Raw genomic sequence first — 27,920 nt, 5'->3', positions numbered from 1 at the left:
AATTCTGTTACAATGTAATGGACAAGCCTCAGAAGGTAAGTAAATTATGTCCTTTACCTTCCCTGACTAAACCAAATCCTCCTTCATTTAAGTCTCACACGCTCCCCTCCTAGACCCTCCAGCCCATAGTGGGAGGGTTTCAGCAATAGATTCTGTTGCTGTCAATCTAGAAAGCATTGGGCAGGACTAGGTGCAGCTACGTGCTAATTGGCAAGCTACAGGCTTGTGAATCAGTGGTCACAATTCTCATAGCCACATATCCAGTTATATTTTTATTGTCATACTTTAGTGCAAGCAGTGCAGCATTATTGCCACTCCATAATGTGAAGCTGCATTAATGGACTTCACCGGCAGAATCTAGAGGTACTTGGTACTTGGCTAGGACTTTGAAGGGGCAAAAAAAGAAATCTAAGTGCAGATGACCTTATAATTAAGTGCTGCAGCACATAATTTTTGAATGGTACGCCTTAGTTCTACATTAAACAAACCTTACAATCCAATTCCCTGGCTGAATGAAAACACATTCTGTATTGAAATTAAATGTATTTTGTTCTATTATTGCATTGTGTTGCCAATATTCCAGTTTAGACTTGAGATAATATTTATCTTTTCTACTACTAAATATGTGCTTCTTTTCGTTTTCAGGGTTACTTCTCAAGTGCGAATACTGTCATCACTACTTGTTATGTTACTTGTTTTTATCCTGGTCACTGTGCTGGTAAAAGTGGACACCTCCACCTGGACTATGGGATTCTTTGCTCTTTCACTGGTGTGTGTTGCTATTCTTAGTGGAGCATCAAACATCCTTACAGCCAGTGTCTTCGGTGTCACTGGACGCTTTCCAATGCAACACTCCCAGTCCCTCATATCAGGTAACTTTAGTTATTGGGCTGCCATTTAATTCATCTGTTACAAGACATTAGGGGTTGGTATGATTCAGTCTTAAATACAGTAGACTAAGTCCTTAGGAGGATGATAAGAAGATTGTCACATTGCCCTCAAATGAAACACTTCAATGACTCTTGCACTTAAAGCAAAACTTCAGACATAAGTGAAATCTAGTGTCCAGATCATTGTCTCCAAAATAATGCAGATGATAAAACTACACTTTACTTAGTACTGTTTTTTTGCTCCATAGTGGTAATCATGTGGTCTTTAGCGCCAATTCTGCCATTGTAGGTTTGCTGCTATACAGGAATATCTTCTGCCTGTCTGTGACACCTGCATGTGTGGTCAACATAGCCAGCAGGACTACAAAGCAAGCTTGTGCTAAAGGAGTGTCAGAATTCCTCATCTATCCTTTTTGTTTAGCATTCTCACGAAAAGTTAGCATTGGCATCCCACCTAATTCTATCATCACAGATGTATTACCATTGTTTTTTTCCTTTTATTCCTCAATAAAAGATTCATAAATAAATAAAAAATCAGTATGTGTAAGCTCGCCTGTTATAGCAATGCAAATAGATGTGGCACGCGTTCATATCTCTGACCATATCTGTATTATCTGTAGACAAGGATCATCAGCACATCCTGATCTACTCACAAAAGCTGATTTTGTTAGAATGGATGCAGCAAATATGCCTTCCATTTAGCACTTGTCGATGCCTGGTTTCCCATTGACTCTATGTATCTACTTTATAGCTTCTTAAGTACAGTTAGGGTCATAACAATTTGTAGTGCATTTTGGCACAACCAGCATATGCTATTAGTAGCTAGTTTTCACTAGATAAATGTATGCAGAGCCAAAACTTGTCTGTTTGTTTTGGATAGATTATGGAAGAGTTTAAACCCCTGTCAGTTTATTTTTTTTTACTATTTATTTCCTGTTGTAGAGAGAATGTCCTGAAGACGTCACCTCTAAAGTGATATTAATTTCATTCTTAGACAGTTGACACTGGATCAGTTGTGCCCACTGGAAGATTTCCCTCTATTTCTATTCAGGTGACAACTATAAAATTTTGGATTTCCCATCATCTTTTTTTTAGACAAATCACTATGACAAATAGTGAGGTTAATTCTCCCCAGAGGGGGCACAGACAGTAATAAACACCTGACAGGGAATCTAACCCTTTGCCACTTTATCCCCCAAAAATGTTTTCCCTATAGATATGCTTGAATATTTGGCAATTACTGTACACATTAGCTTGATTTATAGTTTCTAACTACTATTCCCTTGAACTGTTTTCTGATGAACTGTTCAGGACTGCATATTGAGCCTAACTTGTATAGAATTAGGATTATCACACATTTTATATGTTTGCATTTGCATGCTTCATCCCTTGCTTTAAAAGAGAACTTTGGAGTAACCCCAAAGTTCTCTTTAGGGTCACAGGAGGACATATACTAATGCCCTCCCATGACCCAAAACTCAGTATATAGCGGTCTATTGCTTGCTATATGCTGAGAGCGTCGCAGCCGGGGCACATCCCGACAATACTGTTGAGATCCACCCAGCTGGCTTAATTGACAGCGGGCTCTGCCTATCTAGAGGCAGAGCCAGCTATGCCCGCTCCCTCCCCCAACGGTGCCTTCAGTCAGCGCTGGAGAATCAGAGAGGGGAGGGGGGAATCCCTGTAGGGAGCGGTGACTGCAGGAAGATGTTCGGGAAGTCGGCGAGTGGCGGTATGTTTTCGCTCACCTCCCGATCAATAGAGCCGACGTGTGCTGGCTTGCTTGTGGCCTTAACTACCAGCTATCCAGCAAACATTGTATCTACAGTCATGTGCTGGGCAAGATTTCAGATCCATGGCTTGCACATTTCTTAGCATATTTGGGAACAGATTAATGTATGCCACATAGCTAAACTAGTTGGATGTTGAGGAAATGAAGAATGAAGACATTTGTCCTTCCACAAATTGCAAATAATCTTTTATTAATATGCATGCTTTCCCAAAATCTGATTTACATGTTAGCCTGTCACATTGTTGTGTTAGGTGTGACTCTTATCATCATTATTAATAATTGGCACTTATTCTTTGTGATTTAGTGGTGAACTGTACATGTTAAATAGTGTTTTAGTTATTCAGCAAAGGTTTATTTTTAGGAAACAAAACTGCTAATGGAGTCAACATGAAGAAAAATGTAATTTTTTTCTCCTGTGTGAGGCAACAGGACATGTGCCCTTCTTTCTCTGTGTGTTGCTATATTAACCCTGATACAATTTCTCTGATTCTGCTCCAACTAGGCATATGTGGCCAGCTCAAACATCTCTTTGATTAATTTGATACTTCATTTTTCTGCCTCAGACCTTTTGTCTACCTGCTTCTAATATTATTAAAACAATAAGTTAAGTGAAAGCATCGAGAGCAGCAATTCCCACTTTGTCTTCATAGTCTGTGTGCCCTTGAAGCACAAGTAAAGCTTCAAAATTGTGTCCATATATAAAGTGTAAAAACTAGATACAAACACCCTGTATGTAGCCTGGCACAGTCACATAGTTGTTCATATATGCTTACTGTACATATCTATTTACAGAACTGTGTGAAACTATGAAAACAGAGTAAACGGGACCACACAGAAATAATAAATTATGTAGAATTATACATGTGAAAGTCTATTATCATATTAGCTATATGTCCTAGGTGCTTTCAGCTATTAGGGGGTGAGTTACTATGACTTAGGGTGAAAAAACCATCAAGATTAGTGTCTTCAAATTTGTCAAGTCCCTGTAAATAGTTCATGTGTTGTGGATATCCTCACAAATGGCTACAGAAAATTGCTAGCGCTAAATAACAAATATGTGTTAGAAAATTAAATACAATATTGTAAATTCCACAATGTTTCCATGTAACTATTTTTCACTTACCGTGCAAAGAATGTCCTTGGAAATGGATCCACCACCTTCAAGCAGGGAAATTATCCACAACACAGCATGTTTTCCCGGGAATCCACATAAAATGTGCTCCAACTATGTTATCTATAACTACCTTCAGAAAGGCTCACTCACCAGATGGAATGGACCTCAAAATCTAAAGGTCATATGCACATTTCCACCGTTATCTTCAGCTCCCTCATGGGAATGAAAAAACATCCGTATAGGAACACCCAGTTTATAACGCAACTCTTTTTCCATAATTCTAAATCCATCTCCTAAAATTCTCTCAGAGCGGGAAGGATATCAACATAAAATAGATTGCAATAGTGTAATACTGCTTTATTAATAATACAAACTGCATACAAATATATAGTTGTGCTTGCATACATAATGTAAGCACAACATTAGCACGATAATGTCACCTGCTAAATCTTAAGGCAAGGTTTAGCAGGTGACATTATTGTGCTCATTCACAGTTGCAGTTTACAGTATAAGAACGAACCTGGGAATTACTGCTAATCAGTGGCGTCGCTACAGGGGGGCCAGGCTATTCCTTGCCCCCCCCGCTAACAGTAGCAGATCGGAGTGACGTCGTGGGACCTGGAGACCTGTTCACCTGCTGCTTGTGCGGTGTGGCCAGTCAGAGCGGAGGAGGGAGAGACCATTTTCTCCGGGGGGGGGGAATTTCCCAGTTCCCCCTCCCCCGTGAAAACAGTCTCTCCCTCTGCCACTCTGACTGGCCGCACCGCACAAGCAGCAGGTGAAGAGGTCCCACGACGTCACTTGTATCCGCTCCACGGCACACAACCGTTTGTGTGATCTAGAGCTGCAACAACTATTCGATCTAGTCGATTAAAACGTTTTCAGCTATCAATTAAATTGCCTGTTCGCCGTTCCACGCCGTACCCCACGCCGCTCACGCTGGTTAAACCGCGCACGCTGAGGGCATGCCTCTGCTCCTCTCCTCCCTGTGAGCTTCCTGACTCGCCGCTGCCCTCCGACAATCAAGGGCCCACGATTCAAAGTAAGTCATTCAGCAACGACATTCTAAACCTTTTTAATGTTTCCTGTTTTTAAAAAAAGCGGCACACTGCAGAATACCAGCAGTTATAGAGGAACAACAAATCCTAGCAATAATACATTAAACAGCCTGTATAATGTATTATTGCTGGGATTTGTTGTTCCTCTATAACTGGTCATTGGTATTCTGCATTGTGCCGTATAATCATTATACAGCAATGCAGAATAACACCATCTGTAGAGAACTACAAATCCCAGCAATACATTATATACAGCGCATATGTATTGTGCCGCTGTATAATGTACTATATTGCACACCACACTTTTTTTTTTACTTCCGCCGCTCCAAGCTTGCTCCCGTGATTAACTACAATCTCAGTACAAACTAGTAGTCCATCACTGGAGCCATTTAAAAAAAATCTGATTAATCGAATGTAATAATCGGCTAACGAATCGATTTTGAAAATAATCGTTAGCTGCAGCCCTAGCGTGATCGGCATGTGTCTGTGGAAACGCACCAAGAGGCACTTGCTGAACCTTTGATTTCTAAATGCACCCCAAATGCGGCCAGCAAGTCGTGAGGTTTTCTGCTGCATTTCCATGCATGCAATAGCAGCAGAAAAATGCATCCCGCGCATCTCACAAAATAGTGGAAGAGCCAATTTGCTGTGTTTGCCATGCAGATATCTATGTAATATTCCCTTCGCACACCGTACCGATGTACCCCAAAATCCAGCGGGTGCTGGAGCAACTGGTGGATGGCACCACAATGTACGATCTAGAAGATTTGTTCTCCACACACCATTCTGCTCTGGAATGTCCTATTTATTTGTATTCCTTTAGCATGACATGTGAATGCAAATGTGTATTCCTTTAGCATGAACATGTCATGCTAAAGAAATACAAATAAAAAGGACATTCCGAAGCAGAATGGTGTGTGGAGAACATATCTTCTAGATGCCACGCAGATATGACCATTGAAATCAATGGAGCAGCGTGGCAAATGCACGTTCGCAGGACATGCAGGTGTGAAACAGGCCTTATTCTTTACTCATAATTAGCTTTGGAGGGCCAATCAGGAAGCCGGGCTCTTTGTCCCTTAGGTCTGCCACTGGGTGCACTGTAGTCAGGAAAATTAGGCAGCCGCTTCAGCCCATGCTGGGGCCTTGCAACTGCTTAATTTGTGCTTTATAGCTGGTGGTATTCTGCATTGCTGTATAATGTATTGTTGAGATGTAAAGTCCTCTATACAGTGGCAGAACTACCAGGGTCACATAGTGGCAGCTGCGACTGGGCCCTAGCATTGTGTCACTTGGGGGGCCCAGACAGGAGGAAGGGAGCCGGCGACATGGCAGGTTCCCGGGCCCCCTACCTTAAAGTGATAATAAAGGATAATTTTCCCCCCTCCCCCAATGTTAGTGTAGGGACTTGCTATAAATGATGCCTCTTAATCCGATCTTCTTTCCTGTAGTTGTCAGCCTTCTCTCCAGCGCTGATGCGGGTCTCTGATCCAGCGCTGACTCCTCTGTCCTCCTCTCCTCTGCTGTCCCACGGAGTGCGGGTGCACGCTGCTCCATATACTTACCCTGTGTCTCTGCTCATCTCCAGGCCGAACATCTGAACTGCTCATGCGCCCGGCCTAAGATCTTTTGCAGCCACCTGAGAAATTTTCAGATGTCGGACGGGAGCACGGAGCGCAGACACAGGTAAGTATTAACCCTTTGCAAAAGTATTTTTTTTAAAATCGTTTTGGATATATCTACTGCTTGCTAGCAGTAGATATATGCAAAAAAGTGAAAATTAATATAACCCTTTAAGTCTGGGGCACTCCATCCTTCACACTGTGCCTGGATCATGTGTATCACAAAGCTCTACAGCAACAAAACATAGTAATGTGGATGACAAACCCATTTTAATGACAGTGATGTGCCACATGTTGGCAGAGATTCCATTGCTGCACACAAAATGTCAGGATGTGTAGAAAAAAGGACAAACAACTGCAATGTAATATATTATTACAATAAAGCAACACCTTTATTTTCTGGTAGTGCCCCTCCCGACATTAGACTCTGGATCCGCCCCTGCCTGCTAAATTAGGCTGCCACTCCGGGATTCGAATCCTGTATACCGCAACCGCTGAGAGCTGATGGCATTGGAACCTGTTGGTTGCGGTATTCAGGATTGTGGGCGACGTTGGACATGTTGCAACTATCGGGCGCCAATGCCACGGGCTATTAAATCAGCCCGGCGGTTGCAACATGTAATCCGACGCCACCCACAATCTCCCTCTTCGTCTTCTCCATGGTGTTGAGAGGAAATTACATCACTCTCAGCACTCTATGGTAGATAGCCGCACTGGAGGGAGACATCCAACCATGCACTTCTGGCCCCGAGTCTAACCCATCTGTCTACATACACATAACTTTTTATTGTAATATATATGTATGTATATGTGTGTGTATCATTGCATACCGTATTACTCTCCGAGTTGTAATCTTATTTATATATACTTATTTAGTTTTTTCAGTGGTATGATTTAGTGGTGAAAATCATTAGTGCCCCCCCAGTTTTGACTGTGGTATCTTATGTGCCCCCCCTATATATTGTTCCTAGAGTCGCCACTGCTGCTAATAGAGCTCAAGGCAGCTGGAGCTTTCGTTTTTGTGGAGGGACCTTATGATGTGGCGAATGAAACATAGTTACACACAAAGATTGTGGACTTGTGGATACAACATTGTATTTATTATTGATAGCACATATTTGTTATTTTGCTCTGGGTATATAGGTGAGTATAATTTTATATTTATTTAGTCACAGCTGCTTTTCAAATTTTTAGGGTTTACAAAATTGTTAATTTATTAAATAGCATGGTTATAGGTTACAGGGAAGATAATGGATACAATTGCTAATACACCAACTGCTCCACCTTTGCATATTGAGGCTAACCATAGAATACATGCTGTTAGTGAGGCTTGAGGATATTGGGGAAAACTGTTTAGGTTACTTTTCACTTTCACTATTGTACCTTTTACACTACTTTGTGTCTAGACTTCTGGTGACTTCATGGCAACCACTTTTTTGATATCCATATTGATTTCACATTTGAGTCCTTATTTAATAGAAATATGCCCCTGCTGCACCAAGTTCATCCTAAAATACAAAACCTCTTTGCAGTCATTTTAAGCCTTTCTAAAATAGAAGCACATTACTGCTGAATCTTCAAAAATGTACCTTTTAGTATTTATTCAGTACAAGCTCTTTTTGCAGAACCTTCATCCTGTAGAATTATACCAATTGTGAACCAGACCTTCCATAATACAGAAATAGAGGATAACTGAAACTCATACACACACAACTACTGAGCCTCTATTCAAAATAAATTCACCCAGTGCCGGGCCACTTTACATTAGAATTATACTACCAAGGAGGCTGCAACCAGTAGAAATACACAACTCAAGATATACAATACAAGCTTTATACAGTTGAAATACACATCTGTTAAGCAACTCTACATTTAAAATACACCTCTGTTAATCCACTATCCATTAAAAATATATATCTACTGAACTTCAGTCCAATAAAAATACACAAAGGCTAACCCCTTTTTCGAACAGAAACATGCCCTCTGCTTTGCTTCCTTCCATGAGAAACCTAATGTCACTGGTCTGCCATATAGCAGAAATTCATAGTACCTTATCCTCTGGCCAGTAGCAATACTCTCCAAAGTAAGCCTCCAGCTGTTATGAATATGCTTGGCTTACCCACCACCTATCAAGAGCACAGTATTACTGAAACTCCACTTGAGTGTTCAGTATTTCATGTTTCATTAAGCTATTGTTTACTCATTAAAATTATTACTTACTTTAAATAAGACAAATGATTTAGCTTTGTCTGGAGTATTTATTTGAATAGAGGACACTCAAAAATATTTGTGTATTTCTGGGCTTATACTGGTCCCTTCATTAAGCATTGTTTTTAAGATTTACCAGTTGGATATACACTGATCAGCTATAACATTGTGACCTCCCGCCTACTATTGGCTAGGTCCCCCTTTTGCCACCAAAACAGCCCTGACCCATTGAAGCATGAACGCCGCCTGACCTCTGAAGGTATGCTGCGGTATCTGGCACCAAGCCGTCATATCCTTTCAGTCCTGTAAGTTGCAAGGTTGGGCCTCCATGGATCAGATTTGTTTTTCCAGCACATCCCACATATGCATGATTGGATTGAGATCTGGAGAATTTGGAGACCAAGTCAACACCTTCAACTTGTTGTGTTCCTCGAACCATTCTTGAATCCTTTTTGCAGTGTAGCAGGGCACATTATACTGCCATCAGGGAATACTGTTTCCATGAGGGAGTTTACTTGGTCAGCTGCAACTTTTAGGTAGGTGGTATGTGTCAAAATACCATCCACATGAATGGCAGGACCCAATGTTTCCCAGCAGAATATTGCCCAAATAATTACTCTTCCTCTACCGTCATGCATTCCCATAGTGCATCCTGGTGCCATCTCTTCACCAGGTAAGCAACACACACGTACCCGGCTATCCACATGATGTAAAAGAAAACATGATTCATCAAACCAGGTTGCCTTCTTCCATTGCTCCATGGTCCAGTTCTGATGCTCACATGGCCATTGTAGTTAATTTTGGCGGTGGACATGGGTCAGCATGGGCACCCTGACCAGTCTGCGCCTATGCAGCCCTATACACGGGCCAGCCTTCGCTCCCCACATTCACCAATGAGCCTTGATCGCCCATGACCCTGTAGCCGGATCATTGTTTTTCCTTCCTTAAACCACTTTCGGTAGGTCCTGGCTACTGCAGAACCGGAACATCCCACAAGAGCTGAAGTTTTGGAGTTGCTCTGACCCAGTTGTCTAGCCATCACAATTTGGCCCTTGTCACAGTCGCTCAAATTCTTACACTTGACAATTTTTTGTGCTTCCAACACATTAATTTCAAAGACAAAATATTCACTTGCTGCCCAATATATCCCACCCACTTCCCGGTGCCACAGTAATGTGATCATCCGTGTTTTTCCATTTCACCTCTCAGTGGTCATAATTTTTTGGCTGATCAGTGTATATAACCGCTTATAGGTTTGTATCTGGTAGTTTTCTTCATGTCTCACATGAAAGGTGTCTTTTAAACTACAAGACCCACAAACTGCGGTATTTATTATAGACACAACCCTGTGAGAGATTTTGTGTTTTTTTTTTTTTACAGTATTTCGAATATTTGCACCAGCAAGGGTCTCTTTGTGCAATTTTTATATAGACCTGTCAAGAGTTTTGTTAAAAGTGCTCAGAATTCTGTGTGTGAAAAGCCCTAACCAAGAAACCCATCTCACAATGGTAAAACTTCACTAGACAGAAAATGCCCCAGCCATCGGCCTACGTGTCCTAGCAGTCATCTGTGTTTCTTTAATGACACACTTGCCTGGGATCTGCTTCATTTGCATATTTGATAAGTTAGCAATACATTCCAATGAATAATGAGTCCCCTGCAGGATTTTATATGCTTGTGTTTTTTTCTGTTTCCCTTTGCTCTGAACATTTGTCAAGCAAACAGAAACTTATGTTATTTATTATTTGTAAATGTCTCCCTTGGGAAAGAAATGGGACATTCGGTGCATTTGTTTTAGATTTGTAGCACACTTCATTTTTACCCCACACTGTGAGCATTTAAAAAAAATGATTGCTAGAATAGAGTCTCAACAAATGACATAATGTAAAAAACATGGAACCTATATACTATTCAAATAAAGAACTTTCTCAACATATTCACATGCACAGTTTGTCACAGCCCCATAATACACCAGTGACATCAATTAAATTCCATCCATACCGGCAGCCTGTTTTACTTTCCTTGTTTTCCCAAAGTGAGCTCAAATCATTCTCTCTTTTTGTCCTGTGGCCATTGTCAGTGGGACAGAAAGTAAAGTGAAAGTCAAAATGTCATGATTGTGACTTGAACAGGAAATTAAGGGAAATCTGCAAGGGGAAGTAGATCTCACTGCCTGTGACTCATGTATCCACTAACCACTGGCATCATTGTGAGAAACACAATGATACCTAAAAAATAATTTTTCAATGCTAAATTTTAATTAAAAATACCAATATGCTCTTGGTAGCCAACGTTACATTTATCCGAATCCAACCATTAAACCTTTACCGAAGTCAACCTCTACACCTGTTTACCAAACCTAACCTCTGTACCTAATCCTTAGTAGAAACCTACTTCTAAACGCTCAAGCTGAACTTACCTGCAATTCTGACCCTTAAACATACCCTAACCTCATAACCATAAGCATTGTTGCAAAACGGTTATGACAGCAAAAATCACTGTCACGCCAATAAAAATGCCAGAACTTGCCACCCAAATGATCTTGCTGCAAACGCCTGATCTACTTGCTACCTATCATGCCAACAATCCCATGAACATTACCTTCTTCCCTATACCTTGCTTGTTTACTGGATGACATGATACATGAACTCTTACACAGAAGGCAGCTTCTGCATAGAATTAAAGGAAACAATTCACAAAAGAATACCATGATGCCACATTTCGAGGTGGTGCTCTTTTCCAGGTCTTTCAAATTGTGCAGACAGTCAGTGGCAGGTATAATATGAACAAAAAAAAGGTTTTCTGTTTTTGTTTTTATTTTAAAGAAACGCAATTTACAATGTCTTTAGTTTATCACGTATATGATCTGCTTATGGTAAGCTGCTTATTTCAACAATCCGAGTCTAAATAAAAAAATTTTTAATTCTCCAAGCTAATAATCATATTAACAAAAAAAAAATGGGTGGGCCATTTTATCTGCAAATAAAACATATGTAGTGAACATTATTTCTGCTTTGTTCGTAACCATCTTTGTCAGAATATTGACAAAGCTTAATGAACAGGAAGAAAAATAGACTTCAGAGAATAAGAGTCCTAAAGCACAAAGTCTTACTAATTCACTGCCATTGTATTACTCCAAGTACTGGAATAAGAAGCCCTTTTGCTCACAAGTATTGTATTCAATAGAATAAGGTCTAATTACTTATAATTAACTGCTGTGCTAAAAAAAAAAGCAGTTCAAGTCTCTGAATTTTCATTACTAATCTCTAATGGCTGTAAAACAAATACTGCACAAGTTCATGGCTGTTTGATGAAGCAATCTGCAAGTAAGACCCCCTACACGTTAAAGAATGTCCAATAAAACCAAACACGGGATTCTGTGATCTTGATTTCTACTGTTTTAGTGACAATTGTAAAATTTTGGATTTCCCATTACTTTCTGTCCTGGTGACAATGATCACTAGAAGAGAAAGGGTACATTTCCATAGAGGAGACAGAGACAGCAATTAACACTTGGCAGGTATTCTTATCCTTACGCTATTCAAAATTAAAAACATGAAGCTGTGGCTAGAGTTAGACTTTCAGTGAGAAAAGGGAGCTAGCGGGAATGGGTAAGATACATTACTTAAATATCTTGGCTGTAACTAAAAATTATGGAGGAGGATCACTGATTTGTACAAAACTGTAGTGTAGTTTGTTGAGGGAAGCCTGTGGGCTTCGTGGATGGGATGAAGGGAGACTTTCTAGTACAAAGAATACTTTTCATATTTAGACATCTACTTTCACAGGCAGTGGTTAGATGGTACGTGGAGCAGGATCTGAGCCAGTAGCCCTGGGTATTGTTTAAAAACGATAACTGTCAACTTTTCATGCATACATTTCCCTAGGATGTTTTTTTACTAAAAATTAGAGAATATTAGGAGGTGCTAAAAGATGCTTGTGTGTAGATAAACTTGTAGACATTTCTTTAACTATTGTAACCATAAAATATGTTAAATCTGTCATAATATTTATTCCTTTTGTTCTTTTGCAGGCCAGGCTATGGGTGGTACAATTAGTGCACTGGCAGCCATTTTGGACCTTACAATTGCTTCCAATGTAACAGATAGTGCCCTTGCATATTTCCTCACTGCAGACATCTTTCTCCTTATCTGCATTGCTGTCTACTTGCTCCTACCAAAAATTGCGTATTCCAGGTAAGATTGTAGGTTATATTTAAGCAGTGATTTATATAGGATCTTCATGCATCTACACTTTCTGCAATGCATAACCTCATTACACCTGAGAGCAATAACTCTTTCTGTAGAAGACAAGAACACTTGCTGTTTTATTCTTATAACATTGGAAAGAAGTTATAAGAATTAGTGTGGGACCATCCTTCCTGCTTCTCTGCATATCACAACATAGCTCTTTCTTTATGATGTACAGTTCTTTTGCACGATATTCTAATTATTCAAGTTTCACCTGTAAATGTTCAGGGAAACGTAACAGGTTTGGTAGAGAGCAGAGTGCTTGTAGGTACCTTCCACACGTTCCCATCACCATTTTTGCGATGGAGCTCCCCATCAAATGTTGTAATGTAAGCTTCAGGTTGGCTATTGATTGGAGCTTATGTATTGCTAAAGACATTACCCACATTACATCATTATTGGTAGTTCAAGCACCAGCATTGCATTGTGAGAGGAACGTAAGCAAGTCACATGCTATGGGGTTGATTTACTAACCTTATAAACACACCACGAACATGTATACACCTCTGTAGTGTGTTCCCTCCCAGCTTGATCTATGGGTGGAATCTAAACACCTTTGTAGTGTGTACACACCCAGCAGGTGTGTTGTGCAAAGCCTTTCATGAATTGCAAGGTTGATGTTGTGTAAATTAGCTCTATGTTGTGTTGCTTGCGTTGATGAATGCAGGAATGTAAATGCATGAGCTAACCATTTTTGTCTAAACTGTGAAGCAGCATTATATATGCATCATGTGCATGATTTTTCCATATATGGCATTAGTGGAAATATGCTTTTAGAGACTTTTTGGTTGATAAATACGTTTTGCTGTGTAAAAATCACACGCACCTAGTGCGTGCGTGTGTTTAGGTTAGTAAATCACCCCCTATGTGTGCTCTGGTGTAGAAACATGGAAACAAGTGCAAGGTAAGTACAAGAACTAGAGGATGCCTGCTGTCCTTCAAACAGAGTACTTTGCCCTAAAAAGGGGAAAACAGGCTCATTTTAACATTTAGGGTATTTAATCAATACTGTAAATTATACCTACTTCATATATTTTAAAGTAACTGTTATCAAGTAATAATTCAGTGGTCTCTATAGTGTCGTAATCTGACGATAACTTGATATTTATGCTTGATACAAATATTTACTATTTTAATTTCCCTTGCAAATTATTGGGTATTTAACTTGAAGACCAGGGTGTTAAACCCCCTTCCTGTCCAGGTAATTTTTCAGTATTCAGCGCTGCGGTACTTTGACTGACATGTATTCCGTCATGCAACGTTGTACTGAATGAATTTTATACCATTTTTTGGGGACACCTATAGCTTTCTTTTGATTGTATTTAACCGCTTGTAGGCACACCTGACGCATGTTTGTGTGTGTGGGGGAGGTTAAATTTTTTTGTGGGTTTTGTTTTTATGTGTAACTTTTTTTATTTTTTGTGACTTTAATTTGTTTTAATTTTTTTGACACTTAACTTTTATTGTTATCACATAGGGGGCTAAGAAGCCCCTACAGTATATGATATCAAATTAGAGTGACAGGTCCTTTTTATGGAGACATCAGTGGTCTTTAAGACCCCTAATGTCACCTAGGGACCCCCAAAGAAGCTAATAAAGCAGAGATCAGCTTTGCCAGCTTCTCTCTGGCTTCTGTAGCCTGAGAATGACAGCTGAATGCAGAAGTGATGTAATGAACATCACTCCTGCAATCAGAGAACGGGGAGGAGATCAGACGGAGATTGTGTACTGATCTCCCGCCGATCTTCCTGCACAGAGCTGCCATGCCGGTCTTGGGCCCGCACCGGGTGTGGGGGTGCACGGAGCGGCACCACATACAAGCGATCAGGCAGCTCTACAACCACCAGAACGCTTGTATGTAAACAGCTATTGCACCAGGTGCGGGGGTGCATGGAGCGGCACCACATACAAGCGATCAGGCAGCTCTACAGCCACCAGAACGCTTGTATGTAAACGGCTATTGCCGGCTGTTTTAAGTTTTGACAGTTTCCCTGCTTGTGCGCGCATGGACAGAAGGACGTTTTAAAAAGCTCATCCGCGTCTGCAAGGCTCCTGTCCGGCTGTTTATATACGGTCGCTGGGCGGGCAGAAGTTATGTGATGGCAGCTTCAGCTTCAACTCAGTAAACACACTTTCCAAAGTGAATATTTACTTTGCTAAGTAAATCAACCCCAATGAATTTTAGTGTATGTGGTCAGCAACTACTCACTCATTTAGTATCCTAGTTAATTTGAGATAGGTCAAATTCTCCTTGTTTAATATTTCACAGGCTTTAAATTATAAGACAGTTTGACAATATTCTAATAGTTGAATTAAGAATTGATGCGGCTCAGGAGGATATCAAGCATAAACCAAAAATAGTGTCTAATTCGTCTGCTCAAATTCAGATATAATACCAAAAGTCTTGTCAGTGCAGAAAAGAACATCACAAGGGTAGCTGTTTTAGTCTTGTTCCTATTATTTTGTATGCATTGACACTTACAGAAGTTCTATGGAGGCAAAAAATAGACAAAAAAACCACAGACAGAAACTTGTTAGTTTCGGCCTCGGGTTACCTATACCACGTGTCTGCTCCATCCCACAACAATAGAGAACTGCTACTCTAAAGCAATGAGAAGTTGCATCTGACTAGCTGCACAGATTTTTATGCAAGTGCTGTTGCACAATATTTTATTTTTGTTTCCCACACAAACTCAGACCTCCTATGTATAATGAAAACCATTTAAGTTCTTCTTGTGGCTTATAAATGTTCTATAAAACATCCTTACTGATAAGTCAATTGGGTAACTGGGTCAGCAGTAAATATCAGCAAAGATAAAGTATTTCCTACAAAAAATCCCTTCTGTCTGTACAGAATTGTTTCATAACTCTATAGGTCTATGGATCTATCATAAATGCTGACCTATTTCTTGTTTCAATATTTTATATCCATGTCCCTTTATGCATCTATTTTTTGTAGTCCCACAAATAATTTTCTACATTTGCTAGATTTCTTTTTAAAATCAGAGTGAAGTTGCTTTCTTTACTTCTTTATATGAAGGAAAATAGAGCTTCACAGAACCCTTACAGTGGCAATCTTATCGGGCTTCGGATGTCTGTAAACTTTCAATCAATACGGTTTGCTGTTATTACCTACTGTTAACTATTCCCTGAAACCATTTTGCTGGAATCGTTAAAGTCAACGAATAGCGTTAAATATATTTTCCTCACGTATTATGTTCAAGACTAAAAAAAGAAGAAAAAAAAATAGATAAAAGACTTAACATTTACTGCTGGCATTTATAGCTCCAGGTTGTTTTGTGTTTACTTTTCTATTCTTGGCTGCTGTGTTAAAAACAAAAAAAAGCCTGTTCACAAAGCTCAGTAGCTGAAGGCCACATTTACAAACTCAACTGATGGAGGCAGCAAAAAGATGCAGTGGCCCAATCTACAACACTGGCCTTCTTCCTGATTCAGCTCATTCCTCCAGGAGGAGCAAGGTATGACTGACTCTTGCTTGATCACACAACAGCGCAGCATAAAATCCTCTAGCCGTGTTCTGGAAAGGCATTACCGTGCATCGCAGTCTTTACTCTTACTTTTATTGTGACATCCTGGAGTAGTGGGGATAGATGCTTGGGGGGGAATATGGCTGTGGCATACTGCCATTAATGGCATATTAATTATTTATTATTTATATGAAAACAGTGTTGAAGTTTTTTGACTGATTAAGAACATAGATGCACCTTAAATCACACTTAAATATGAGACACCCGAAAACTACCAATAGAACACTTCCCGTTGATCCTTTCCTTTTCTCTGTTCTCTAATCATCCCATTGTCATTTTAGTGGACCGGATTTCTACTAATGGCTTTGTCTGCACCAATGACTTGTTTGACTGACTGACTCTCACCCACCCTATGGTTTTTACTATTGAGAGAGTTACTGACTCAGTGTGCAGCTAGTGAGATCAGAGATCCCACCCTTAATGCCTGCTCTGGGCTAATGACTCAATAGGCAGCAAAGCTGTAGGATGAACATGACATCCAAGGATGTAGCGACTTCCTAAAACAGTCAGCCAAGCAAGGGTACCTTTTTATTCATATGGGTAAAGTGTACATAGCTTTTCTTTATTTCTAAATAAAAGAGAGAACAGTTAAAAGACCTGTCAGTTTATATTTTTTTTTTGGTCGTCTGTGGAGAGATCTCCCTTAATTTTCTGTCCTAAAGATGTAACATTAAGTGAAAGGAAATCTATACAAAGTGAAGGGAATTCCACCTTAGACAGTTGTCACCTGAACAGGTGTCGCTATTTGAAGATTTACCTTCACCTATTGTTACTTTTGAAATTGTGGATTTCCTATCACATCCTCTCTCCTTGACCATGGTCACCAGGATTAGCTGGAGACAAAGACAGAATTAAAAATCTGATGGGTTCTTTTTCTTACCTACTCCATCCAAGACAAAAAAAAGTTAGTTTGGGTTTCCATCCATTTTTAAATATTTAACAATGAAAAATAGTTGCTGTAGCTGCTCAAGCAGCCTTGACAGTGCATTAGTTCGTTCCAGCCCTTCTCACTGTCACTTTTGGACAACTTGGTCTGCATGTAAATATGGAAAAGGATACTGTCATGTATTCATCAAATATAGTTATCAGAATACAATTTGTATTTTTATGTAGAACCTGTGGTAGGAGGTTTATTCTTTTTCTCTTCCCACTCCACTGCATGGTTCTTGTTTCTTTTAGTAGCAACTAAAAAGCAATTTTTAGAAAATCTTAATGTATGTTTTTTTGTAAATATTAAAAGTTGCCTAGAATTGATTATTTAGTAGATCAGCTGCAAAATCATTTGTTGACAGCAGGTGGCACTGCACAGCTGAGTTAGAACAATTTAGTTGCACGGTTTAGCATTCTTTTCTTGCTTTTTGCATGAGATAGACTTCATTTTTGCAAACCTAGTGCTGCGATGTACATATATAAAACATAATATGCACAAGAGCAATGGTGTGCAGTAATGTGTAGCATCCAATCAGAAATAATCAGCTTACCTTGGTATGACTTAAATGTCTCTGTTATAGTCATGTATACAATCATTAGGCTCAATTTGGAGAGAAAACAGTTGACTACACAATGGTTTTGTGGTGTTCTAGGAAACTGGAGAAGTTGGAAGATACCCATGCATACACAGGGCAAACATACAAACCCCATGCAGTTAGTACATGCTAGGGATTGATACAAAAGACTATTATTACAAAGCCTTGGGGGTTTTAGCATGTTATTCTGCTAGATCTCATGTTATTGAGGCAGCTGTGGCATTAAGAGATGCTGTTGAGGGTACCATCCACAAGTATATTTTTATTTGATTATTAATTTAGCTTTCAGCAGTTCCAGTATTTATCAGAATTCCAATATAACTTTGTATCCACCATTTAGAATTCCTTGGCATCCCACGGCAACAGTATTTTGTTCTACATTTTCTCTATAAACAGAACCAAGCCAATAGAAGTGACTGTTTTACATGAAAGTGTCAATAAACCAGTTACCTGCAAACAAGCTAGTAAATGCCTACCTCTCCCACTGCCTGTGCCACTAAAGGCCACTGAACACCACTGTGATAAAGAAGTATTCCGAAACGGTTCCTTCTGAGAGTTTCAGATTCCTGATCTCCTGCTGTCCTTAGGGGTTCCTTCCGCCACCCCTGCGTCAATATTGTGCTTTGTAGTGATATAGGGGTAGGCAGGGAACTACTGAGGGCAGCAGGGAACCAGGACATTGACAATTCTAGAAAAAAAAATTTGACATACTGTAAGATACCCAAATACTGTTTTGTGGGTGCAAACATGATACTTTCTCACTGACATGACTATTAATCTGGGTTTTGGTGACACTAGAGCAGCGGTTCTCAACCTGTGGGTCACGACCCCGTCGGGGGTTGAATGACGATTTGCCAGGGGTCGCCCGGGAGTCTCCCGCTATTAGAGAGCGGCTCCCGGCCACCCTGGAGAGAAACACTTTCTCCCTGAAAGGTTTACTCTGCTCGACCGAGCAGAGTAAAACTTTCCCTGCAATCGTTTTTTGTTTTTTTTCTTTTCTGACATCAGGGGCTGCCGGCCGCCTTAAGTCAGAAAAAAAACACCGTAGGATTGCATAGCTAGATTCCTATTGGCTATTTCACTTTGCAATAGCCAATAGCAAACTAGCTGTTGCACCCACCCTTTGCTGCTGCCAATCAGCAGAGGGAGACCTGAAGTTCTCCGTCAGGTCCTCTTCTAGTAATTGACAGCAGCATAGGGCGGGTGCAATAGCTAGTTTGCTATTGGCTATTGCAAAGTGAAATAGCCAATAGGAATCTAACTATGCATTCCTATGGTGGGTTTTTTTTTTTTTTTATTCCGACGGCATCTATGGGAATCATATTCTAGATCATACTTCCATAACAAATGTTTTCAGTATTTTATAAAAATTTTACATTGCACAAGTGGCAAAATGTTATATCGCTTTAGGTTTAAAGTGTCATTTTATCACTATGGGTCTGATTTTATAAAGCGCTGGCCCAGCATTACTGCCACTAGGTGGAGCTGAGAATAGGAAATTCCTATGCACCTTGACTTCATCTAGTGCAGTGGTTCTCAACCTGTGGGTCGCTGTGTGATTTCTGCTGTGCTAGGTGAGAGTCCTCCTCACCCCCCTCCTTGCGCAGCAGTGTCCGTCCTCCCGCCATGCCGCCAGATGTCGCTGCAGCAGCCGTGTCATCCCTAAATGTTACCGTTGTCGGGTCACCACAACTTGACAAATGTTACCAATGGGTCCCGGCCCTAGAAAGGTTGAGAACCACTGCACTAGAGTATTGCACATTGCACCTCATCATTGCCCTAAGTACTGCATTGTGTTTTAATTGTGTATATATTTAGTGATGCAGTTTAGACTCTTATTTACATATATGTTAAAATATATGTAAATCTAATGATTAAAATCCCATGTAAGCTTTAAATAATGTAAATTCAAAAGTCATGTCAATCTTTTTAATCTGCTGTTTTAATTTAAAAAAAACATGATGATTCTGCCATAAGGATCTTTGTTCACCCACTTCCTATTATAGTCTGATATACTGCTCTGCCTTGCTCTTCCAATTCCTGCTTTGCCACCCTGAACCCACACAGGCTTCTCATAGAGACTAGAAGTGATTGTATTACACAGGCATGGTCCACTGTTGTCACCATCAGCAAACCCACCCCCTGAAAAATGTCATGAAGCTATCGCTGGAGATCAGCGACAATGAGCTGCAGCAAAGAATGGAAAAATAAAAGTGTTTCATGTTGAAAAATATAGCCATTGTTTAATATGCAGTGCCTTAGGGGAAAAAAGCCATTCAGTTAGGGGTTGCATCTAATTTAAGCATCTTAGGTAACATTAAAAACACGTCAGAATCTGCTGCCACATGTACTTTTCATTTTAAAACGGCACTTTTAAATACAATACTCTACGTCTATGCTACTTTTTTAAATGCTCCCTAAACCTAAATAAAAGACTTCTACACTAAATTATTAAATAGACACCAAATATTAGATATTATACAGGCCTAAATAAAATATTAATAAAAAGGATGTATCCTGGTGTTTAAACAACAAATACACAGCAAACAATGTCAAATGTTTCATGGCTTACTATATAATAAAAGTCCAACAATATACATATGAACTCCTTAGCTGAATAATGTATGTAGTACAAAAGTGAATACTCAGACTTCCTGACCTTTGGCATTGCAAACAGTTAAAAAGCGACATTCCTTCGGTAACTAAAGTTTGTAAATGGATCCAATCTATACATTTCTCTTGCAAGAAATCCACTGCTCTATATTATACGCCACTACTCTATCATTAAATGTTTCCCTAGAAAGTTGAAATTGAACTTTTGAAAATAAAAAAATCTAACAGTGTATGTGACGATAGTGAGGTCTGAACCCCAAACTGTATGGAGACCTGTGCCACCTCCTTTTTCTACAAGTCTGTAACAAAAACGTTTAGGTTTAAATCTCATCTCTGTGCGTCAGCACCCATGTTTAAATCAGCCACAAGTGACAAACCACAGTCCAACTCAAAAAATACAGAGATGTAATGATTCTCCACTAACAGAGTCTTCAAAATACTTTCAATGAGGTCCTGCCATAATTAGCCCAGTTGTTAATAGTTTGGTATGCATCTCTGCAATACCCTTTTTTTTTCAACGGAAAACTGAACTTTTATACATCTCAAATTCATATTCCATAACTCCTACTGTAATGGAGTTACCTTCACAAAAATGGTTACATTAACTAATATGAGGGTACTAATCAATTAGACACCAAATATACCTGGTTTACAATGTCCAGAAGGCTAATAAAACACAATAGGCCTACTAAGAGAAATATTAATATATTAAGGTCTATATTCTGTTTGGTATATAACACATTGGGATTTTATTCTACTAAACAATACGCTGGTTGTCAGATTGTGAAGCTATGTGATATGGAAATATAAATGTGTCCACGGTGTTTCCACTGGGCATATTTCAGCACACCACTCTGGACCCTTTGATGGGGTGGAAGTTAGCTGTGTGTCACCCTCCTGAGGGTCAAGAAAAAGCTGTTGCACTCTCACCTCTGGTCTCTCGTTTTACCACCTGAACTAAGATACTCAGAGTCGCTTTATGATGGCCAGTGACTTTTGCTCATCAGATTAGATTTATTCTGCAAGTGATCAAAACTCTGAATTGATGGCCAGACGGCTTCATTTAAGTGTGTTTCCTTAAATAATAAACCATTTTATTTTGCTCATGCTTATGTATGTTTTGTAATATATTTTCTGTAAATATTTCCTGCATCTTTTTTTATTTATATTATATTTATAGGGTAATTCACTGAGCTGTCGGAAGGCAGCCGAATAAATAACCGAATCGAAGTGAAGTGAGCCGAAGCCTCTTCGGCTATTTTTAGCCATACATTGGCTGCATCTGGCTCACTTCACCTCCCTTTGCTTCGACCAAACAGCCTCAGCACGTTCAGCCAAACCGAAGTCAAGAACCCGTTCGCCTCAGCAGATGCAACATCTGGATAGGCTGAGGCAAACCTTCTGCAGTTCATTCCCTACTCTTCACCCCTATTCTCATAGGGGCTGAACAGCAGAGAGTAAATAGCCGAATGCTGCTGCACAACATTCGGCTCGTTCATTCTGTTCCCTACCTCAGAGGTAGCAAACAGAATGAAAAATTACATGTAAAAAATAAAAAAGGCATGAGGTCCCCCTCCCAAATCATACGAGACCTTTTAGGTCTGGTAGGAATGTTTGGAGGGACCCCCGATGTAACCCTGGCCCAGTGGTTGTAGGGGTCTGTGGGCAGGGGGCTTATCTGCATCTGGGTACCCCCTTTCATAAAGGGGGCACCCTTTTTCATAAAGGGGGCACCCAGATGCCACTCCCCCATCCTTGTGAATGAGTAAAGGGTAGTTGTTACCCCTACTCATTCACCAAAGAGTCAAGTAAAATGTTCTGCAAATTAATTCAAACACCTTTGAAAAAAATCCTTTAATTGAACAAAAACACAAACACTGGTTTTGACAATTTCTTTATTGTAAAAAAAAAAAAAAAATAGTCCAATGACGTAGTCCATGGTCAATCACGTAATCCAGCAATGTAATCCAGCATCAGTCACAATGAACGGCACTCGTCGAAAACAAAAAAAGTCCAGCCGACAGACCGCTCGCATGGAACTCTCGCCGCTGCAAATGACAGCTCCTACCCAATTGTAAACAAATGGGTGGAATGAGTCATGAAGTCCCGACTCGCTCCGCCCATTTGTTTTCATGCCATGACAGCTCACTGACATGAAATGGCATGAAAACAAATGGGTGGCATGAGTCCCGTGACGTTCCTGGTATTGTCCACCCCACTTTGCCTGTGTGTTCGGCTGTTGTCGAGCCAAAGCATGTGTGTTCGGCTTGGCTGTGTGCTTTGGCGGTTGTATGGGCTATTGTGAATAGTGCGTACAGCAGCCCTTATGTTCTTCCTACAGCAGAAGCGAGCTGAAGGATTAGCCAAACATTCGGCTAAATCCTTCAGCTCTTTATTCAATTACTCCCTTTAAAAATGTTTAAAGAGTGTGTAAGCAACATATTCTGGTCGCAGTGCGATCTGATAGCGAAAACTGTCAGTGTAATACTGTGTATTTGTTTAATAAAAGTGAAATAATATAATCCTAATCACTCACATATTACTACTGAAAAAAAACTATGTGAACATGAAGCTCTATAAGCTTGAGAAAAAAATGTTTTGGTGCATTTGCTGTGCATTTAGAATGCATGTAAAATCCTATCATACCTATGGCGGTTTAGAGGCTTCGTTTGACTTGCTTTAAGCTGTATGTATTTTTTGTTTGTGTTTGTTTGTTTGTTTATTTTATATGCAATGGAACTTTATAGTGGCTCTTGCTGCTGGTGGGTTTGTATTGAAACTGTTCAGTGGAAGCTTGTGGTAGTCAGCACAGGAGCTAAATTGATCCACTGTAAGTCCTCATTCACACCTAGGCGACAGCATTTTTGTGCTTATCATTGTGTATTTTTGTCTTTGGGTTTTGCACTTTTTTTTCCATGTGTGTAATGTACGTACCATATTTGCCGCCGTATAAGACAGGTTTTTAGACCCAAAAACATTGCCCGAAAATCGGGGGTCGTCTTATATGCCGGGTATACTGCATGTAGCTTCGGCTACATACAGTATACCGCGCTGAGCCAATCACAGCAGGCTTTGTATTAATGAATACAAAGCCTGTATTAATTAATACAAAGCCTGCCGTGATTGGCTCAGCGCTGAGCCAATCACGCAGGCTTTGTATTAATCAATACAAAGCCTGTATTAATGAATACAAAGCCTGCCGTGATGGGCTCAGCGCGGTATACTGTATGTAGCTGAAGGATGGAACCCGGAAGATGGAGGACACTGCGGGGATCGTGGACAAGGTAAGAGACTGTAATCCTGAGTGTGGTTCGGGGTTACCGCTTATGGTACTGAAAATGAACCCCGTTCCACACTCGGGAATACCGCCATGGAGGTTAGTGGGTGCATTTAAACATTATTTTGGGCTACACTCGTCTTATACGACGAATATAGCTCAAAAACTATATTTTAAAACAAAAAATAGGGGGTCGTCTTATACGCCCAGTCGCCTTATACGGCGGCAAATACGGTACGTTAAGTTGCGCTTTTCAGCTGGCAGGTTGTGAGATATTTATGTAAACCAACACACGTGCAAAAACGCACATGAAAATCCACAAAACCACTTGTGTTGTGCTTTTCCGGGTATTTTCATTGGTCTGTGGGACCAAACGCACAGAAATCTGCAGAAAGGTAGCTTGTGTACTTTTTCCAGTGACAGGTGTTTTTCTGCAGGTGACAAAGTGCTTAGGTGTGAACACGAGCCAAAGAAAATAGTGGCATTCTCTGTGTTGTGCCTAGGCATGAATGGGAACTTACTACAAGAAGCCTGTTAATATCAATTTGTTTTGTTCATTTACATCAAACTTTCTAAATTAGCATTAACCTTAACATGAAGTCTTCACCATTATACTACATTATCTAAAAATCACACTTGCATATAATCTTTGAACTTATATTTTGGAGTAAATATCTGGTGTTCCTCCTTTTATATTAAAGAACACTTGAAGATTACTGGAATTTTTCATATATTATTTTTTCTTTGCAATAAATCTGTAACTAAATTAAAGCCCTACCGTCCTCCCTCTGTAAGAAGATGCATAGTACGTTAGGAGAGACTGCAAAGGCAGAAAATGATCTGGCACAGGAAAGCTGCAAATTTATATATGGCCATGTAAATCCCAGAAGACAGGTATAAAATGAATTGAAATCTGATGTCTAGACATGTCCAGGTAAGGAAAGCTTAATTTAGCATTTCATTGGTAACCAGATGTATCGCAACATGGCTAGAAGAAAGATTTAGGTATTGATTCCACCTGACCAAGTGTCTACACTTGCCTGTGTGTAATTTAATTATTTGTATATTTGGCAACAAAAGCTGGATCGTTCATATTTGGCCAAGCCGCGTATAACAAGTATTTATTTTGAAGTAATTACTGTTAAAGTTAATAGGTACATGTCTCATGAAGCTTCCTAAAGGGTCACTCAGCTAAAAAGAGAAAGAGAAACTAGAAAAAATGGTACATGCATGAATCTATACCTGGCCTTTATAGCAGGGCGCACATTGGGAAGGCTTACAACAATACAAAACACAAAAATTCCCCAGCCTCAGCCTGCCAGCCAGCCTGCAACCAAATAAGTAGCCCTGTCAACAGTATGCGTTAAAATCAGAGGTTTTAGTTACACAAACTTTTGGCCAAAAATATGTAGAAGCCACACTGCCGCGCCAAGGCACCTCTGCAAAGTGTGGTCCTAACTCTATGTATCCGAGTCTCCAAGTGTGAGCATATTAATGAAGTTGATAAATTACATGCAGGTGTACCTGGAGGTAGCCCACTCCTCCTGATAAGGTGCAGGGACGCACTGGAGGCCCAGCAACCAAAAATGCACGCTGGAACTCCAGTGCATCCCCCTAACCCAAAATAGTCAAACTAGAAAAAATGGTACATGCATGAATCTATAACCGGCCTTTATAGCAGGGCGCACATTGGGAAGGCTTACAACAATACAAACCACAAAAATTCCCCAGCCTCAGCCTGCCAGCCAGCCTGCCAGATTCATGCATGTACCATTTTTTTGTACCAGGCTGGGGAATTTTTGTGTTTTGTATAGTTCACTCAGCTAAGTCTGCTGGGCTGAGTCATGTGCTAGCTTCTTATATCTTTTAAATACCCCCACCATAGAGATTTTCCTTCTATGGTTCCTGGTCCAGTTTCTACCCTTCTTATACAGGTGAAACTCGAATAATTAGAATATCGTGCAAAAGTAATTGCAGTAAGTGCTGCAAAAGGGGCCCAAACCAAGTACTGAGTACATATGCATGCTTGTACTTTTCAGAGGTCCGATATTGTTCTATGTACAATCCTTGTTTTATTGATTGCATGTAATAATCTACTTTTTTGAGGTTGTGGATTTGGGGTTTTCATGAGCTGTAAGCCATAATCATCACAATTATGACAAATCACGGCTTGAATTATCTTGCTTTGCATGTAATGAGTCTATCTCATATATTAGTTTCACCTTTTAAGTTGCATTAGTGAAATAAATGAACTTTGCACGATATTCTAATTATTCGAGTTTCACCTGTAGTTTTAGGTGTATCCATGTCTGTCCTGATGCAATTCCAATATTATAAAATGAACAAAAGGGCTGTATGTTTTTTCTTTGTTTTTAAGACTCTACAGCCCTGATATTTCAAAATGGAGTAGCCACACGGGAACTAAAATTCAAATCCCTGCATTTTGGATGGCACTTATAAGCCTGTTAAAGTAAACCCTTAAACAACTCACTCAAAGTGAAAATATAATTGAAGAGTGCATTAGTAGTGGTTTTCAAAACAATCCTTTAGAACAAAATCGTTAGTTAGCTTAGTTTATTTTCTTTTTTTTGTGCCTTGTGGCTGTTTCAGACACATAGGGAGTGATTTACTAACCTAAACACACGCACGCACCAGGTGCGTGTGATTTTCACACAGCAAAACGTATTTATCAACCAAAAAGTCTCTAAAAGCATATTTCCACTAATGCCATATATGGAAAAATCATGCACATGATGCATATATAATGCTGCTTCACAGTTTAGACAAAAATGGTTAGCTCATGCATTTACATTCCTGCATTCATCAACGCAAGCAACACAACATAGAGCTAATTTACACAACATCACCTTGCAATTCATGCAGGGCTTTGCACAACACACCTGCTGGTGTACAAAGGTGTTCAGATTCCACACATAGATCATGCTGGGAGGGAACACACTACAGAGGTGTATACATGTTCGTGTTTATAAGGTTAGTAAATCAACCCCATATAGTACTTTGTTGAGTTCTCCTTAATTTGGCAATTTTCTCAAAGTTTTGGCAAAAGCTGTGACGTGTTTAATTTTGTTTTTATAGCTATTACTTGAATTTACCCGACGAGCCTAGAGACACTTCTACACCTGAAGATCCTGTGGTGACAGATGAAATATCATCTTCAAAGACAAACTCTCCACCAATAATCCCTATCCTGAAGAAAGTCAAAGTGCTGGCTGCTTGCTTATTGTACACCTTCTTCATCAGCATCATCATCTTCCCCACCATCTCTGCTGGTATTGAGTCTGTTGATAAACACACTGATAGCATTTGGACCAACAAATATTTTACCCCCATGACTTGTTTCCTGCTTTATAACTTTGCTGACTGGAGTGGACGGCAGATCACAACGTGGATCCAAGTCCCCGGACCCAAAAGCAAGATGCTGCCAACACTGGTTTTTCTCCGAACGTGTTTCATCCCCTTGTTTATGTTTTGTAATTACCAACCTCGGAAACACATTTATGACGTTTTTTTCCAGAATGATGTCTATCCGGTTATCTTTATCACATTGCTGGGGTTAAGTAATGGTTATTTAGGGACACTTTCTATGGTGTATGGTCCTAAGGTTGTCCCCAAGGAATTCTCAGAAGGCACCGCAATAATAATGTCTTTTTTCCTTGGGTTAGGGTTAGCTATTGGATCTGCTTTCTCTTCTCTTGTTCATTTAATATAGTTAACATATTTTTATTTTTATTTCAAAGGATTGATAATTTATTGCAATGGCAGGAATTTAAACATTTTTTTTTTTTTAGGAAGGGAAAAACATTTCCTTTTCCTAAACATTTTAAAAAAATGTATTTTCTGTTTCAGACATACCTACCTGGCATTAAAAAAAAAAGCCTCATAATCAATGTTCAGGTATTGGATTTATTTTCTGGAATGCTTAGGTTCTTTTTTATACTTAAGGGTACTAGTCCTAAAGTACGTTGTCACATTAGAGAAAATGGCACCTATGTTTCGCAAAA

At 39.8% G+C, this 27,920-nt stretch overlaps 1 protein-coding gene across 2 annotated transcripts in view; it reads left to right on the top strand.

The window, feature by feature from the left end:
- The window catches only part of SLC29A3 (solute carrier family 29 member 3), a 65,865-nt gene extending 38,181 nt beyond the window's left edge, over positions 1 to 27,684 (top strand). Inside the window, exons 5-7 of one of the 2 annotated variants that reach the window (XM_018553069.1) lie at positions 646 to 872; positions 12,718 to 12,880; positions 26,995 to 27,684. In XM_018553069.1, coding sequence (XP_018408571.1) covers positions 646 to 872; positions 12,718 to 12,880; positions 26,995 to 27,628 — 1,024 coding nt within the window. In that variant the 3' untranslated portion in view covers positions 27,629 to 27,684. Of the gene's footprint in view, positions 1 to 645; positions 873 to 12,717; positions 12,885 to 26,994 lie in introns of those variants that run through there. The other variant, XM_018553070.1, reaches the window with a different exon arrangement.
- The last annotated feature ends 236 nt before the right edge of the window (positions 27,685 to 27,920 follow it).

The sequence above is a fragment of the Nanorana parkeri genome, unplaced genomic scaffold (genome assembly GCF_000935625.1).
Source record: "Nanorana parkeri isolate BGI_ZX_2015 unplaced genomic scaffold, ASM93562v1 scaffold108, whole genome shotgun sequence".
Classification (NCBI taxonomy): Eukaryota; Metazoa; Chordata; class Amphibia; order Anura; family Dicroglossidae; genus Nanorana; species Nanorana parkeri.
Note: the sequence above shows the minus strand (reverse complement) of the source record. Positions and strands in the feature narration are given on the sequence as shown.